The sequence below is a fragment of the Somniosus microcephalus genome, chromosome 13 (assembly GCF_052327205.1).
Source record: "Somniosus microcephalus isolate GS21.2 chromosome 13, FLI_Smic_1.0, whole genome shotgun sequence".
NCBI classification, from domain to species: Eukaryota; Metazoa; Chordata; class Chondrichthyes; order Squaliformes; family Somniosidae; genus Somniosus; species Somniosus microcephalus.
The window spans coordinates 8,922,694-8,937,040 of record NC_140999.1 but is presented as its reverse complement, the minus strand read 5'-3'; the positions used below and the strand labels follow the sequence as shown (position 1 = coordinate 8,937,040).

The 14,347-nt window shown below is 45.8% G+C and overlaps 1 protein-coding gene across 1 annotated transcript in view; it reads left to right on the top strand.

Moving 5' to 3' along the window:
- Positions 1-12,079, top strand: part of arhgef18b (rho/rac guanine nucleotide exchange factor (GEF) 18b) — a 51,590-nt gene extending 39,511 nt beyond the window's left edge. Inside the window, exons 20-21 of the mRNA XM_086004461.1 lie at positions 3,955-4,080; positions 6,063-12,079. Of these exons, the coding sequence (XP_085860587.1) occupies positions 3,955-4,080; positions 6,063-6,229 (293 nt within the window). The 3' untranslated portion in view covers positions 6,230-12,079. The remainder of the gene's footprint in view (positions 1-3,954; positions 4,081-6,062) is intronic.
- The last annotated feature ends 2,268 nt before the right edge of the window (positions 12,080-14,347 follow it).

Genomic DNA, 14,347 nt, shown 5'->3' with positions numbered 1-14,347 from the left:
TGCTTTAACCACAATATCCTCCAGCTGTCCAAGAGGTTTGTCAGTCACGGGGTAGAAATCAGGAGCAGAAACCCGAGCTGATCATTACCCTCCCTAGTGTGGGGCACTGAGGGCAATCTTTGTGGCCCCACTGTTGCCTCAGTTACACAGGATATACGGCACAGAAACAGGCCATTCGGCCCAACCAGTCCATGCCGGCGTTTATGCTCCACTCGAGCCTCCTCCCGTCTTTCCTCATCTAACTCTATCAGCATAACCCTCTATTCCCTTCTCCCTCATGTGCTTGTCAAGCCTCCCCTTAAATGCATCTATACTATTCGCTTCAACCACTCCTTGTGGTAGTGAGTTCCACATTCTCACCACTCTCTGGGTAAAGGAGTGTCTTCTGAATTCACTATTGGATTTCTTGGTGACTACCTTATATTGATGGCCATTAGTTATGCTCTTCCCCCACAAGTGGAAACACACTCTCTGTCTACTCTATCGAAACCTTTTATAATTTTAAAGACCTCTATTAGGTCACCCCTCAGCCTTTTTTCAAGAGCAAAGAGACCCAGCCTGTTCATCCTTTCCTGATATGTATACCCTCGCATTTCAGGTATCATCCTTGTAAATCCTCTCTGCACCCTCTCCAGTGCCTCTATATACTTTTTATAATATGGTGACTAGAACTGTACGCAGTACTCTAACTGTGGTCTAACCAAGGTTCGATACAAGTTTAGCATAACTTCCCTACTTTTCAATTCTATCCCTCTAGAAATAAACCCAGTGCTTGGTTTGCTTTTTTATGGCCGTTAACCTGTGTCGCAACCTTTAGTGATTTGTGTATTTGTACTCTGAGATCCCTTTGTTCCTCTACCCCACCTAGACTCGCACCCTCCAAGTAATAAGTGACCTCCCTATTCTTCCTACCAAAATGTAATAGCTCACATTTATCTGTGTTGAACTTCATTTGCCAATTATATGCCCATTCTGCAAGTTTATTAATGTCCTCCTGTAACTTGTTGCAGTCCTCCTCAGTATTGACTATCCCTCCCAATTTGGTGACATCCGCAAATTTAGAAATTGTGATTTTGGTTCCAAAGTCTAAATCGTTAATGTAAATTGTGAACAGCCGTGGTCCCAGCACTGATCCTTGTGGAACACCACTACCCATCTTCTACCATTGTGAATAGCTACCTTTTACCCCTACTCTCAGCTTTCTGTCTTGAAGCCAGCCAGCTATCCATTCTGCTACGATAGCAAAATACTGCAGATGCTGGAAATCCGAAATAACAACAGAAAATGCTGGAAAAACTCAGCAGGTCAGGCAACATCCGTGGAGAGAAATTTGAGTTGACGTTTCGGGTCAAAACCCTTTTTCCAAAAAATCCATTCTGCTACTGTCCCCTGACTCTGCATTCTCTGACCTTGTTCATCAGGCTATTATGGGGTACCTTATCGAAGGCCTTTTGAAAATCTAGATAAATTACATCTACTGCATTACCCTTGTCTACTCTCTGTTACCTCTTCAAAAAATTCAGTGAGGTTGGTGAAGCAAGATTTTCCCTTTTGAAATCTATGCTGACTATTCATTACTATGTTTTTGGTTTCTAGATGGTCTTCTATTTTCTCCTTTAGTAGGGATTCCATTATTTTTCCTACCACCGATGTTAAGCTGACTGGTCTATAATTCCTTGGACATGCTCTATCCCCCTTAAATATCGGTATTACATTAGCTATCCGCCAGTCCTCTGGCACTACACCTTTTTCTAACGAATTATTAAATATGTGGTAATACCTCTGCTACCTCTTCCCTAGATTCCTTTAAAATGCATGGATGCAATCCATCCGGACCAGGGGTTTTATCCTGAGTTTCATTAGTTTATTTAATATATCCCCTCTTTATTTTAAATGCACTTATCTCATTACTAATCTCATCATCCAATGTCATGTCCACCTGTTCTATCTCCCTGGTAAATACTGAAGCAAAATAGTTATTTAATATTTCTGCCATCTCTATCCTTACCTGTGGTATTATCCTGTCTATCCCTTAATGGCCCTATTCCCATCCAAACCTTTTTTATTGTGCCTGTAAAATATTTTGCTATTTTGTTTTATGTTCCTTGATAATTTAATTTCATAGTTCCTCTTTGCTTCCTAATTTTTTTTTGACTTCTCTCCTAATCTCTTCGTATTCTCCCTTATCATGCACTCCCCTGCTGTCCATGTACTTAATGTATGTCTCTTTCCTTACCCTCAATTGTTCCCTTATAGCTTTATTCATCTGTGGAGTCTCATTAGTGTTTAGTTTGTTCTTTCCTTTTAGCGGAGTATATTGTCCCTGCGCTCTGTTGAACACCATTTTAAATGTTCCCATTGCTGTTCTACATCGTTATTTGCCAATATTGTTGCCCATTTTATTTTTCCAAGTTCTCAGCCCCTCAGAATCAGCTTTTCTCCAATCTATTACCCTGGTTTTCATCATACTTATGTCCTTCTCAATTATCATCTTAACAAGGGCAAAATATGTCATTGGTTCTGCCTTACCGGAAACCTGATTTGACAATTAATCTGGTAAATCTAAATTGCTGGGCCTGCATTAGAAGTCCATTATCTCTGCTTCTCAAATGTTATTCCATCAATACATCTCACTAGTGCATTTTCAATTGAAACCTTAGTGAGAAAGGTATATGTCAGACATTCTGAAATACAAGTACCCAGTGGCCATGCTGACATGAATCGCATGTTATATAAAGGGGATATTTTCGTGCACCTGATATGGTTTACAAGAACCATCCTACTGTGTTCTTGAACAGTAAACTATTCTAAGCTGCAACAAGAACTGACTGAGCTCCAAAGAAAATTTTGGTGTGACTTAATTAATTTTTTTATCTAGCTGAGCATTAGTCTCTAGGGAAATATCAGCAAAGTCTTCAGCTCGTCTCTGTATTTGGCCTGAGTAGATCCATAAATGCACGTGTTCATGCAGGAACTTACATGAGCATGAACCCGATTGAGTCGAGATATATTTTGGGTTGGTGAAATCGTCTTGGTAATGAGTGCTGGTGGTCGTTCTGGCAACTGAAGCTCACAGCAGCCGTCGACCATCAGAAGATAAAACTACCCGATGAAGAGCGAAATGATCGATCTGTTTCGGTTCTGGATCGCTCTCCTCCTCGATCAAGTGAACCCGGAATCCCCTGTGGGCTCGATTGGACGGCAGCATGAGTCTAACGGTCAGATAGTTAAACAGTGAAATCAAAGCAAATGGGGAAAACCTAGATTTCAGCTGAAATATGCTGCCCACGAGGGAAATGTAAGGAATTCCGCAAGCGTGCTGCGACCCCGCTGCACATTGTCAATTGTTTCTTCCGGTTCAAAGCATCGGAGGCTGTCACTTAAACAGACCAAATTGGTGATCCCTTTTCGACCGTGGCTGCCGTTTTCTCCGTGGACTACGACATCGTAAACTCAGAGCAGCAGATAGTCGCAAAACATTCAACAGTGGACCACACGGACCTTTCCAGGGTGGCAACATTCAAGTAGAGAATGAAGCTGCAAACTGGAGTGCGGAACAGGAAGGAAAGTGGGAAGACATAACCCAAAGTCCGATGAGGTTGAAGCTCATGGTCAGTAGACACGCCGCTGTCTTATTGTCGCAGTCTCTCGGACAGGAACAGGAGAAAGTCCATTCAGCCCCCGCCCCCGCCAGCCTGCTTCCAGCGACTTTAACTGACTCTCTTCAGTTGAACTAGCTGATTCTCCCACAGCCACTCAGAAAAGATCGGGGCATCAAACCTGAGTCCTCCCTGGTCAGCTTGGTTCAGTTCCATACTGAACGGAGCAGATAGTCAGGAGAGAGTGGTCTCAATTCTCTCTTTCTTGTGCTCCCTATTCCTTTTCTCCCTCCTTTCTCGTCACTTGTCCTAAATGCATCCATTGAATTAAATGAGCTCTCTCCTTTCCCTGTAGGATCAGCCGGTGGAGAGTCCAGGCCGAGCAATCCGGCGAAGTTTTTTGTCAAGGACGATGGAACGTTGAAAGGCAGGCGGTCATCGAGCCCTGTGATAGCCAGCAGTCAAAGTGTCTCCCACCAAGGTGAGGGTCCAAGGTTTCACCGTCAGTTTACACTCGACCGCACACAGTCACAGAGAAACAGCAAAACGGAAACAGGCCTGTGGGCCCTGCCAGTCTCGGTTGCAGTCCTAATCCCATGTGCCTGCCCTGTTCCCATATCCCCAATTCCTTCAACCACTTACCTAACCTATTCTTTGCAGCAGAGACCACATCGATATTTAGTGTGGAGGTTACATAGACATTACAACACAACCAGTCGTGTTGGTGTTTAACTTCCACTCGCGCAGTATCCTAATCCCATATGCCCACTGTTCCCATGTCCCTTCACTTCCCTCTGTCAACCACTTGTCTATCCTATTCTTTAAATGTTGCCTTGATTTCTCCTTCAATCACTAACTCCGGTAGTGCATGCCAAGGGTTCACAGCCCTCTCTTTCTCCTGCTCTCTGCCCTAAATCTCTCGGATTTAATCTTGTGCCCTCTTGTTCTTAGCCTCTCAACCACTGGATACTCTGTTTCCATCCACTCTGCCCCATCCCTTCATAATTTTAAACACCTCTATTAAATCACCCAGTATTCTCCTCTACTCTAATGAAAACAGCCCCACTTTTTCAAGCATTTCTTATTTGTGTATCCTTATGAATCCACACTGTACCCTCGCCCCTATCCTTCACTCCCCCCATTGACTCCATCGCCGGCACATTGACTTTAAGGTCCTCACCCCATTTTCAAATCCCTTCATGCCTCACTGCACTTGATCTGAGATTTGCATTTATATAGTCTTATTTAGTCTCTCTCGGAAACGACCCACTGTGCTTCGCATGAATTACTTTGAAGTACAGTTACTGTGCAGCCATTTGACAAGGTACAGTAGCCTAGTGGTTATGTTACTGGACTAGTAATCCAGAGGCCTGGACTATAATCTGGAAATATGAGTTCAAATCCCACCATGGAATTTGAAAAATTAATTTAATTAAATAAATCTGGAATAAAAAGCTAGTATCAGTAATAATGGTGACCATGAAACTATCAGATTGTCGAAAAACCCCATCTGGTTCACTAATGCCCCCTACAGGGAAGGGAATCTGCCGTCCTGACCTGACTCCAGACCCACAGCAATGTGGTTGATTCTTAACTGGCCTCTGAAATGGCCCAGCAAGACACTCAGTTGTAACAAACCGCTATGACAAACAATAATAAGACCTTCACCATAAGGACTGTAGCGGTTCAAGAAGGCGGCTCACCACCACCTTCTCGAGGGCAATTAGTGATGGACAATAAATGCCGGCTAGGCCAGCGACGCCCATATCCCAACGATATTCTCCAGCCTACATCGTAGAATGCATCCTGCCTCCTTCACCAATATATACATACTAATATATTACATGGGATATACAGCACAGAAACAGGTCATTCGGCTCAACCAGTCCATGACGGCGTTTATGCTCCACTCGCGCCTCCTCCTGTCTTTCCTCATCTAAATCCATCAGTGTAACCCTCTATTCCCTTCTCCCTATTTGCTTATCTAACCGCCCCTTAAATGCACCTATACTATTTGCTTCAACCACTCCCTGTGGCAGCGAGTTCCACATTCTCACCACTCTCTGGGTAAAGAAGTTTCTTCTGAATTCCCAATTGGATTTCTTGGTGACTATCTTATATTGATGGTCTCCAGTTATGCTCTTCCCCACAAGTGGAAACACTCTCTCTGTATCCACTCTATCAAAACCTTTCATAATCTTAAAGAACTCTATTAGGTCACCCCTCGGCCTTCTTTTCAAGAGCAAAGAGACCCAGCCTGTTCATCCTTTCCTGATATGTATACCCTCGCATTTCTGGTATCATCCTTGTAAATCTTCTCTGCACCCTCTCCAGTGCCTCTATATCCTTTTTATAATATGGCGACCAGAATTGCACGCAGTACTCTGTGTGGTCTAACCAAGGTATACGCGCACATATACACAATTTACTGGATTTAACCAAAACTTTCTTCTGCCATCCCAGAATCTTCGGTCTCCATGGAAATTCAGCAGGAGCCGCAGCACGCGCTAAACACGTCGATGCTGAGCGGAAGCCCCCAGCCCCAGGGGATGCCCGTTGTCACGGTGACGCTGCAGCCGCTGCCGCCCAGCACGCAGGACGACTCCGGCGCCAAGATCATTTTCTTCTGAACCAAGCGAGCAGCAGAAGAAAATCAAGCGCGGTTGTCGGCGGACGTGGAAACCCCAGATTATCCCAAAATAACGGCTGGGGGGTGGGGTAGAGGGAGGGGGAGCGTCGGAGCTGACCATTGAACAGAAACTGCTCGAAATGTGCCGATAGTCTCCTGGACAAGTGTGTTCGAATCCTGTTGAGTTGAGATGGCGCCAGTGCGGGTCCAGAACGTTGGACAAAGCATGGCAGCACGATTACCAGCAACAACTTGTATTTACCTTCACTACCTTTGGAAGGGATGGTCCTTTTTTATGAATAATGCACATGTCTTTTCACCGGTTATCAGGAGATATAATCTAGAAGTTACTGGGACTCTTATTTGAAGGGGTGTTTAGTATTTCGCGGCACCCTCCCAGTGCCGTACAGGTCTTAATGCAAATCATGGTTGGACACTGGGGCTGCGGGACACGAGGCAGTGGGAGAATGGAAGCGTCGACCATCTGGGGCAGCAGCTGTGAGCCGCCCACCTTCCCCCTCCCTGAGATTGCCAGCACAATTCGGCCGTCTTTTCCAGTGACTGGACCGCTGAATGGAACCACCATTTCCGTGTGCCAGGAGTCAGGAATGCCTTTAGGGCGTTTGTGCTTTTTTAATGAATCTGAGACTTTTTTTTTTGTGAAAGCGTCTTTTAATTCTTCCGATAGTGGAATGTGTTTCGCAGCACCGACTCGTAACACTAGGGCATTTACATCCCAGGTGGAAAGCAATGCGGCCATTTTGTCCGGAGAGTATCTAGGAATTTTTGGTGGGTCAGTAAAGGGAGGCAGGGCGGAAGGGAACGAGCGAGAGGTTTGGATTTGAATGAACCCTTTCATCAGGCGTAACCAAAGTGTTGTCAGTCTTAAAAATTTATGTCTTTGTGATGAGACACTCAATTCATCGGTGATTGGTGTTTTGGGGACAGGGAGTTGTACGGTGTAGTGACCAGTTAGGTTGTGCAGCCAGAAGGAACCTGTGGTGCTAAAAGTTAGAAGATGAGATTCATGCACGTGGCCAGGGTTTTGCCATGGATCAAAGAAAATACAATGGTGATTTACTGGTCGTGGGTATAATTCCTGTGTAGGGAGTGGGAAGGCTGATGCCATTCTAGTCACAGTCGTATAGACTGGTTTTTGGGGGGTGGGGGGTGTATTTTAAATTTTTATTTTTGTATGCTGCAGCTTTGCCAAACTCTCCCATGTTGTTCAAGCTCCAGAAATGACTGATTTTATTTGGGCTCAGCTCTCGCCACTTTTTAAGGTTGTTGCGGTGTTCAGGTGACTCACTCGCAGGCTCTTGTAATGGAGATCAGATACTGCGGCCAGCACACCAGGTCCTGCTCAGCCCTCGGGCATGAAGGTTTTGACGCGAGCAGATTACGGCAATGTTTTTGCCTCATCGGATGCGGGGGAGAAACCAGATGGTTTAGGGGGTTAGTGCATGGGCACACGAGACCGTGACACTCCAGATCAGCCCTGGGCACCTCAGCACAGTGAGGTCTCCATCTTGGGCATTGCCTACTGGGGCAGTGGCCAGACCAGCTGCTCCGTGAGTGTGGAAGCCTGTTCGAGCTACCCACCCCCACTGCCCACAAGCATTCTTTGTCAACTAGACACAAGGTGTCTTTTTGCAACTAGGGGAATGGCGCGGTGGGGGGAAAAAAATCGAGGCACAAAACCAAAATAATCAGAGGTAGTGCATAAATTGGAAGCGAGGGGCGCAGGTAGAAAAAGCAACGGCTCAGTGCTGCTTCAGATATCCAAACCAATCCAAGCCCCTTGCTCATACCCAGTAGGTGTGAAGCACATTGCTGTTTGGACATGGTACAGTCAAACGAGGTTCGCTCATGGCCATTTGGCCCACCAAAGATCATCCCTATACAGTTGCACTCTGGGCACTCCTGTGGCTATCCGTGTAGTTCGCATGTCCTTTTTCGTTCCATGCCTGCTCCACCCTCCTGTCCAGAAGCTGGTGACTTCTCCTGGGGTTCCGGTCCCACCAGCCACCCTTCCAGTACCCCGCCACGGTGGCCATTTTCCCGTGTGAGCCCATATTGTGAGCTTCAGTAGACTATTCCACTGTGGTGGCGATCACAATCCTGTCCACACCCTCGCACTGTCCAACAGAGCTCACTGGATAGCGATCAGGATGGGCAAATCTTTATTTACCGCTCCATAGATTAGGGGGGGGCGCTGAGGCCAATTGTAGTGCCCTCGCCAGGCTGAGCCTAGCTAACTTGGCACAGACCTGGGCATCAAAGCTGGGACCTCCCCTCTCAGCTTGGCCCATCACCGCGCAGTCTGAATTGCGCAACAGGTCCCTTTGGGCTGAGATCTACCCGAGACACAGTAGGGGAAGGGTTTTGTTTGGTGGTGAAGACAATCTTGTGTTCTGTTCGCACGAGCTGTCGATGAATGCGAATCAAAAAAGGGCAGAATCCAAACTGAATTAAGTTAATTTGTCGCGTGTGCTTGTACTTGCTGTGGGAGGAAGTTGCTGTCTCTCCTTGTGCCTCTGGATGTATTTGGCCTGGTTTTTTTTTTTTACAGCAAAGCACATGAGCATGGGTTCACTCTTGCGATCTGGGTTTAGACCTGGCTCCTACCAGAACGGGTTAAAATCACCACAGTCTGAGGCGGGGAGGGAGAAGACACTCGTGCTGGTGTCCAGAGTGGATGTCTGTTCTCTGCTTGATAGGAACTCAGTTACTATCTGTTAAAATGCTCTGAGAATGCACGGTTGAGGTGTTGGAGAAAATAGGCAAAGTAGCATGGCAACTTTGAATGCAAGTAAACACCCCCAGCTTCTGCCGAGAGGGAGTGCGGCTTCTTTGGTTGAAAATTACTGGAATAGCAGACAAGAGTGAGTGTCAGGATTTGGTGGGTGTAAGTTAAACCAAATTGATCTCCATCTCCCCCCTCCTCCGCCCTCATTAAAAACTTTCAACCTTAGCCCAGTTATCAGTCAATAAACTGAAATTGGGGGAGAGTTTGAGACCACAAGCATACCTGCCCCATACTCTGAACAGTTTGGGTTGTTCCAGACCCAGTCTAATTCCAGAAAGCTATTTTAAGCAGGTTTAAAAAAAAAACTTTAAGATAGAGAGCAGAATTAACCACTAGAAATATCTGATACTTGTAATTTTCGAGTGGGTTCTTCCGATTTGCACTTAAGCACAAATTGGGTTTCACCTTTCCCCCCCCCACCCCATTTGTTTATAGCTGGTTATTCTGTTCGACGTTGTAGCGGTTAATTTTTTTTTAAATAAGTCATGGAGCACTTTAATGCACTCTGTATGAAATGTTACTGTACTTTAGGTCTGAGGAATGAAGAGAAGTGGAAAAGAACACACATTCCACTGATGGGTGCAGTCACATGATTAGCACCTGGTCACATGACAATCTCTCGGTCATGTGACGAGCTACTTCATTACTGAAGTGCGTCTCTATTAATGGGCTTTTGCGATTCTCTTTATCTTTTTCAAGACTGAGCGTTCAGCCCTATTTATTCTTTTAAGTCTTGCGCCACTCGGGACCTGAGTGTCCCGCCTTACACAGCAAATTGGTACCAGTTGAATTTTGCAAGAGATTTAAAGTGTTTATTTAAATATGGGGTGGGTGAAAAGATGGAGGTGGGGGGGGGTGGGGGGTGGTGGTGAGTTACCTGGGGACATTTAGCGCCGACAGAACTTCCAGTGCTTCTGAACTCGTGACTGTCCTTGGATATCATGCTTCCCTGTGGACTCCAATGATGCCGTGGCTTTGGTCACTGTGCCAAGGTGGTATGTGGAACTCTGAGCTGCTCGGGTGCCAAGTTTAAATCCAGTGAGGGTGTTGGGGGGGGGGGGGGGAAGGGGTGGGATTGCAGGTTGAGTTCCAATGTTTGATTCTCTGTTAATCATGAAATCCTTTTTGAGGACCTTTTAATAATTAATAGTTACACATCAGGAGACCCCGACGTGAGTGGATAGAATGGGCTTTCTATTTTTCAAATCCCATTTCTGGTTTGCATTTTACTAATTTCTGGACACACTGCTGGCAAGTCAGGAGGACAGCAGGTGTAGTGGGGAAGCTCTCTCTCCAGCCAAGTCCCCCTCCATCCCTCGGACACCTCGTCCTCCAGGGAGAAGCTCAAATAGGAATTGTAGTAAATGCTGGGATTCAAACCTGGCTTCCCTCGTAAACATTCCAGTATTTTTCCCTTTTTCAAAAAAAAATTATGGTGTAATTTAAAATGTTAAGTTTGCCAAAGACACTGAGGATAAACTGATTTTTCTGTTTTGGCCGAGCGCCCCTAAAATAAAGGCCTGCTTTTGGCAGAAGATCTAGCCCAGCAGAGCTACCAGCGTGAAATCCAATCCCTCCCTCCCTCCCACGTTCTACCCCAAAACCTAGGACATTCCCTCACGGACCTGATTCTATATCTGGCCTGTGCTGGACGCTGACCTCCGCCCCGGCTGCAGTGCGGAATGCAAATTCCTTCAGTGATCCTGAGCTATGGAGAGAGAAAAAAATCGCCCAGGGTTTTCACCCCTGAGCACTGTGGGTGACTCCTGCTGAACAGTGGTTGTGGTCAGGGGCAGGCTCGAATGCCCAGCCAGCACTTGCTGTCTAGTCTCACCTCGGGTAGGGTACTTGTACCCATGGGACCGTATCCCACCAGGAGTCCAGATAGGAGTGGAGAAAAATCGCTCAAGGTTGTGGATGCATGTAGTGCAGAAGACTGCAGAATAGAACTTGGAGTATCCCCAGCCAGAGTGTATGAGGACTGCAGAGAGCATGCAAGTCAGATGCCTTAAACCCCTACACTACTTGACAACCTGATTTCAAAATAGAATTTCTCCCAGGCTTCCAACTGAGCCACTCCACGTTAGAGAAAAAAATCCACTGGGTCCTGTCCCCACTTCAGCCCATCTCCACTGCGTCCAGTATTAATGCTAAGTCTTGCAGGAGTGTGTTGGCTGGCAAGGCAGCACTGTTCTTGGAGGACGCCTGGAGTTCAGTCACGGCGTGCACTTCGATTCCCCCTGGTCCGTGAGGAGTTTGCTGATCTCTGCTTGCTGTGGCGGGGATGGTACAATTGACTGCCATTCCTGTGTGCAGGAAGGACAGAACCAGCCAGGGCTTCCATTGCTGACCACAGTCCAGCAACCCCTGCTGAAAATGTGCACGGGTGGACAGGACCACATTTGACTTTGTGTCCTCCTGCTGGGTGAATATCCTGTTGAAGCTCACTGTAATTCATGCAGGAAGATTGGCCACTTGGGGATCAGGTACTGGGGAAGGGTGGCTGTCCATCTGTGGCACCATGTACCAGCTAGTGCCTTCAGGAGATGTTTGGAGAAGGTGGGCAACCAGTCAATACACTGGAGTCCGAGATGACCCTGCATTGCAACCACCGCCCGCCGATAAAATATACATTTAAAGACTCAGGTCCCGGACTGCTGTTTATAATGTAAAGTCGTGTGATCATTTGCTTAGACTATAGCATTTAATGAAAAGGGGCGAGTATTATTGGTATATCACGTTAGAATGTATAGATTGTACATAGTTCAGAACTGTCTTGTCACTGACTGCCAGTAACGGTGTAGACCGGTTCTTGTAGTTAGGTTTGTTACATGTTGTAAAATTTAAAGGGGAAAGGAACTGTTGATATTCTGCCAGAATTGTGCACCTCAATTGTCTTTAATGAATTGTAAACCAGATTGTAGCACGTCGAACAATCTGTTTTTAAGATGGATTATTATTCTAATTAAGTATCACGGCAAAATAAAGCTGCCTAGAATGAACCTGATTCCAGCAATAAAGAAAATCCCTTGTTTATATTCAGTGCTGACTGTGTGCGTTCAATGTGATAGGTATGTCTGTTCATGGCTCTCTCACCTCTGAAGGTTGAGGGTTCAAGTCCCACTCCAGAGACCTGAGCATAAAAATCTAGGCTGACACGTCTGCAGTGCTGAGGGAGTGCTGCACTGTTGAAGGTGCCGTCTTTCAGATGAGATGTTAAACCGAGGCCCTGTCTACCCACTCGGGTGGACGTAAAAGATCTCATCGCACTCTCGAAGAGCAGGGGAGTTCTCCCTGGTGTCCGGGCCAATATTTATCCCTCAATCAACATCACTTAATGACCAGATAATCTGTTTTTTATCATATTGCTGTTTGTGGGAGCTTGCTGTGCGCAAATTGGCTGTTGTGTTTCCTGCATTACAACAGTGACTCCACTTCAAAAAGTACTTTGGGACATCGAGGTCGTGAAAGGCGCTATAGAAATGCAAGTCTTTATTTTGTATCTAGGATCCTTCCCAAATGAGCCAAGGCCGATTTGTGTAGGACATTCTAGAAGTTAAAAGACTAAAAAAGATGATTAGATGACCCTAAGCTTTGGGGTTTAAAAGCCAGGAGATTGTAGAAAGACAGAGGTAGTGTTCCAATGTTTTGAGTACCTGAAAAAGAATGAGTTAGAGAAGGAGACAGTTTATTTAATCTTGATTTCAACACAGCGAAAAGACAGGGAGGGAAAGGGCATGCTAGAGAGGTTACTGGTGCTCACAAAATTCATAGTAGTGATAAATAAGGACGAGAAAGAGTGAAGTTGAAAGACGTTTGGGGGTAGGAATGAATCCCATCCATGAATGTATAGGAATGATACAAGACCTGTATTGAAGTCTGGGAGAAAATTGGGCTTAATAGAGTTAAGAGTTGCTGAGGAGAGAAGGAAGTGCTCGGCATGAAAGAGTAAACTGGTTTCTTGGGTGGGCTTTAGCAACGGAGGAAAAATAGGAGATCTATTTGAGTTCATCGAAGGTAGCGAGGCTGAGAACATTGATGGATGAAGTAGCAGCTGTCATGGTCACTGGTCCAACACTTCAGCTGCTCTGGGAAGAGGAGGAACAAGTGGGCTAAAGGAAAAAGAAAGACTTGCATTCCTATAGCGCCTTTCACGACCACCGGACGTCTCAAAGCACTTTGCAGCCAATGAAGTACTTTTGAAGTGGAGTCACTGTTGTACTGTGGGAAATGCGGCAGCCAATTTGCGCACAGCAAGGTCCCACAAAGAGTAATATGATGATGACCAGATAATCTGCTCATTATGTTGGTTGAGGGATAAATATTGGCCTGGACACCGGGGAGAACTCCCCTGCTCCTCTTCAAAATAGTGCTGTGGGATCTTTTACGTCCACCTGAGAGGGCAGGCAGGGCCTCGGTTTAATGTCTCATCCAAAAGACGGCACCTCCGACAGTGCAGCGCTGGAGTGTCAGCCTAGCTTTGTGCTCAAGTCTCCGGAGTGGGATTTGAACCCACAACCTTCCGACTAAGGGCAAAAACCTTTCCATTTAAAGAGAAGTCAATATATCCAAATAAAAAAAGGATAATGAGTAGCAGCCACACAGCATGGACTGTGGAGCAGCTACATGGAGCTGGAACATGGGCCATAGGTTAAATAAATAAATACATGCCGCAACTTGAACAGCGAACCAGGCAAACCATGTGTTAAGTCGACACACCAGCAAACAGTGTACAAAACACGACCTTGTTTTCAGATATAAGTCTCCTGCAGCCAGGGCTTAAAGGTCAACTGTGTGTGAAGTGCCCAATAAGCCAAGATGGCAATTCCTGTGGAGGGTGAGGCAGTCATTTATTTTTGTAGCTCCTGTTGTGCTGGTGCTCGTTTAGCAGCTGAACAGGCTGGGGACTGCTCAAGGTGAGTGCATTGCTCAAAGGAGAAAACCTGCGTGGTAACCTTTTTCATTCAGGAACCCTGGTTGGTAAATTCAATGCCTAACTACTGGACCACATGCCAAAGAATATCTTAATCCAATGTATAGAACCCTTGCATCCACAGCAAAAAGTACAAGGCCCGATTATATATTGAGAAACATGCCAACACAATTGTTTCAAAGGCCTGTTCCCCATTGTTTACATTATTTGAGGATTTGTCATTTTTATTTCCGGATGCCTTTAAGGGGAGGTGTGTCTACTTTGGGCATTGAAAAGAAATAATTTTGCTATAACAATTAGAATTTCCCTGTGAAGTGCCCTGGGCCATTTTACTCAGTTATAGGTGCTACATAAGTTAAAGTAGTTGTTGAGTGGGG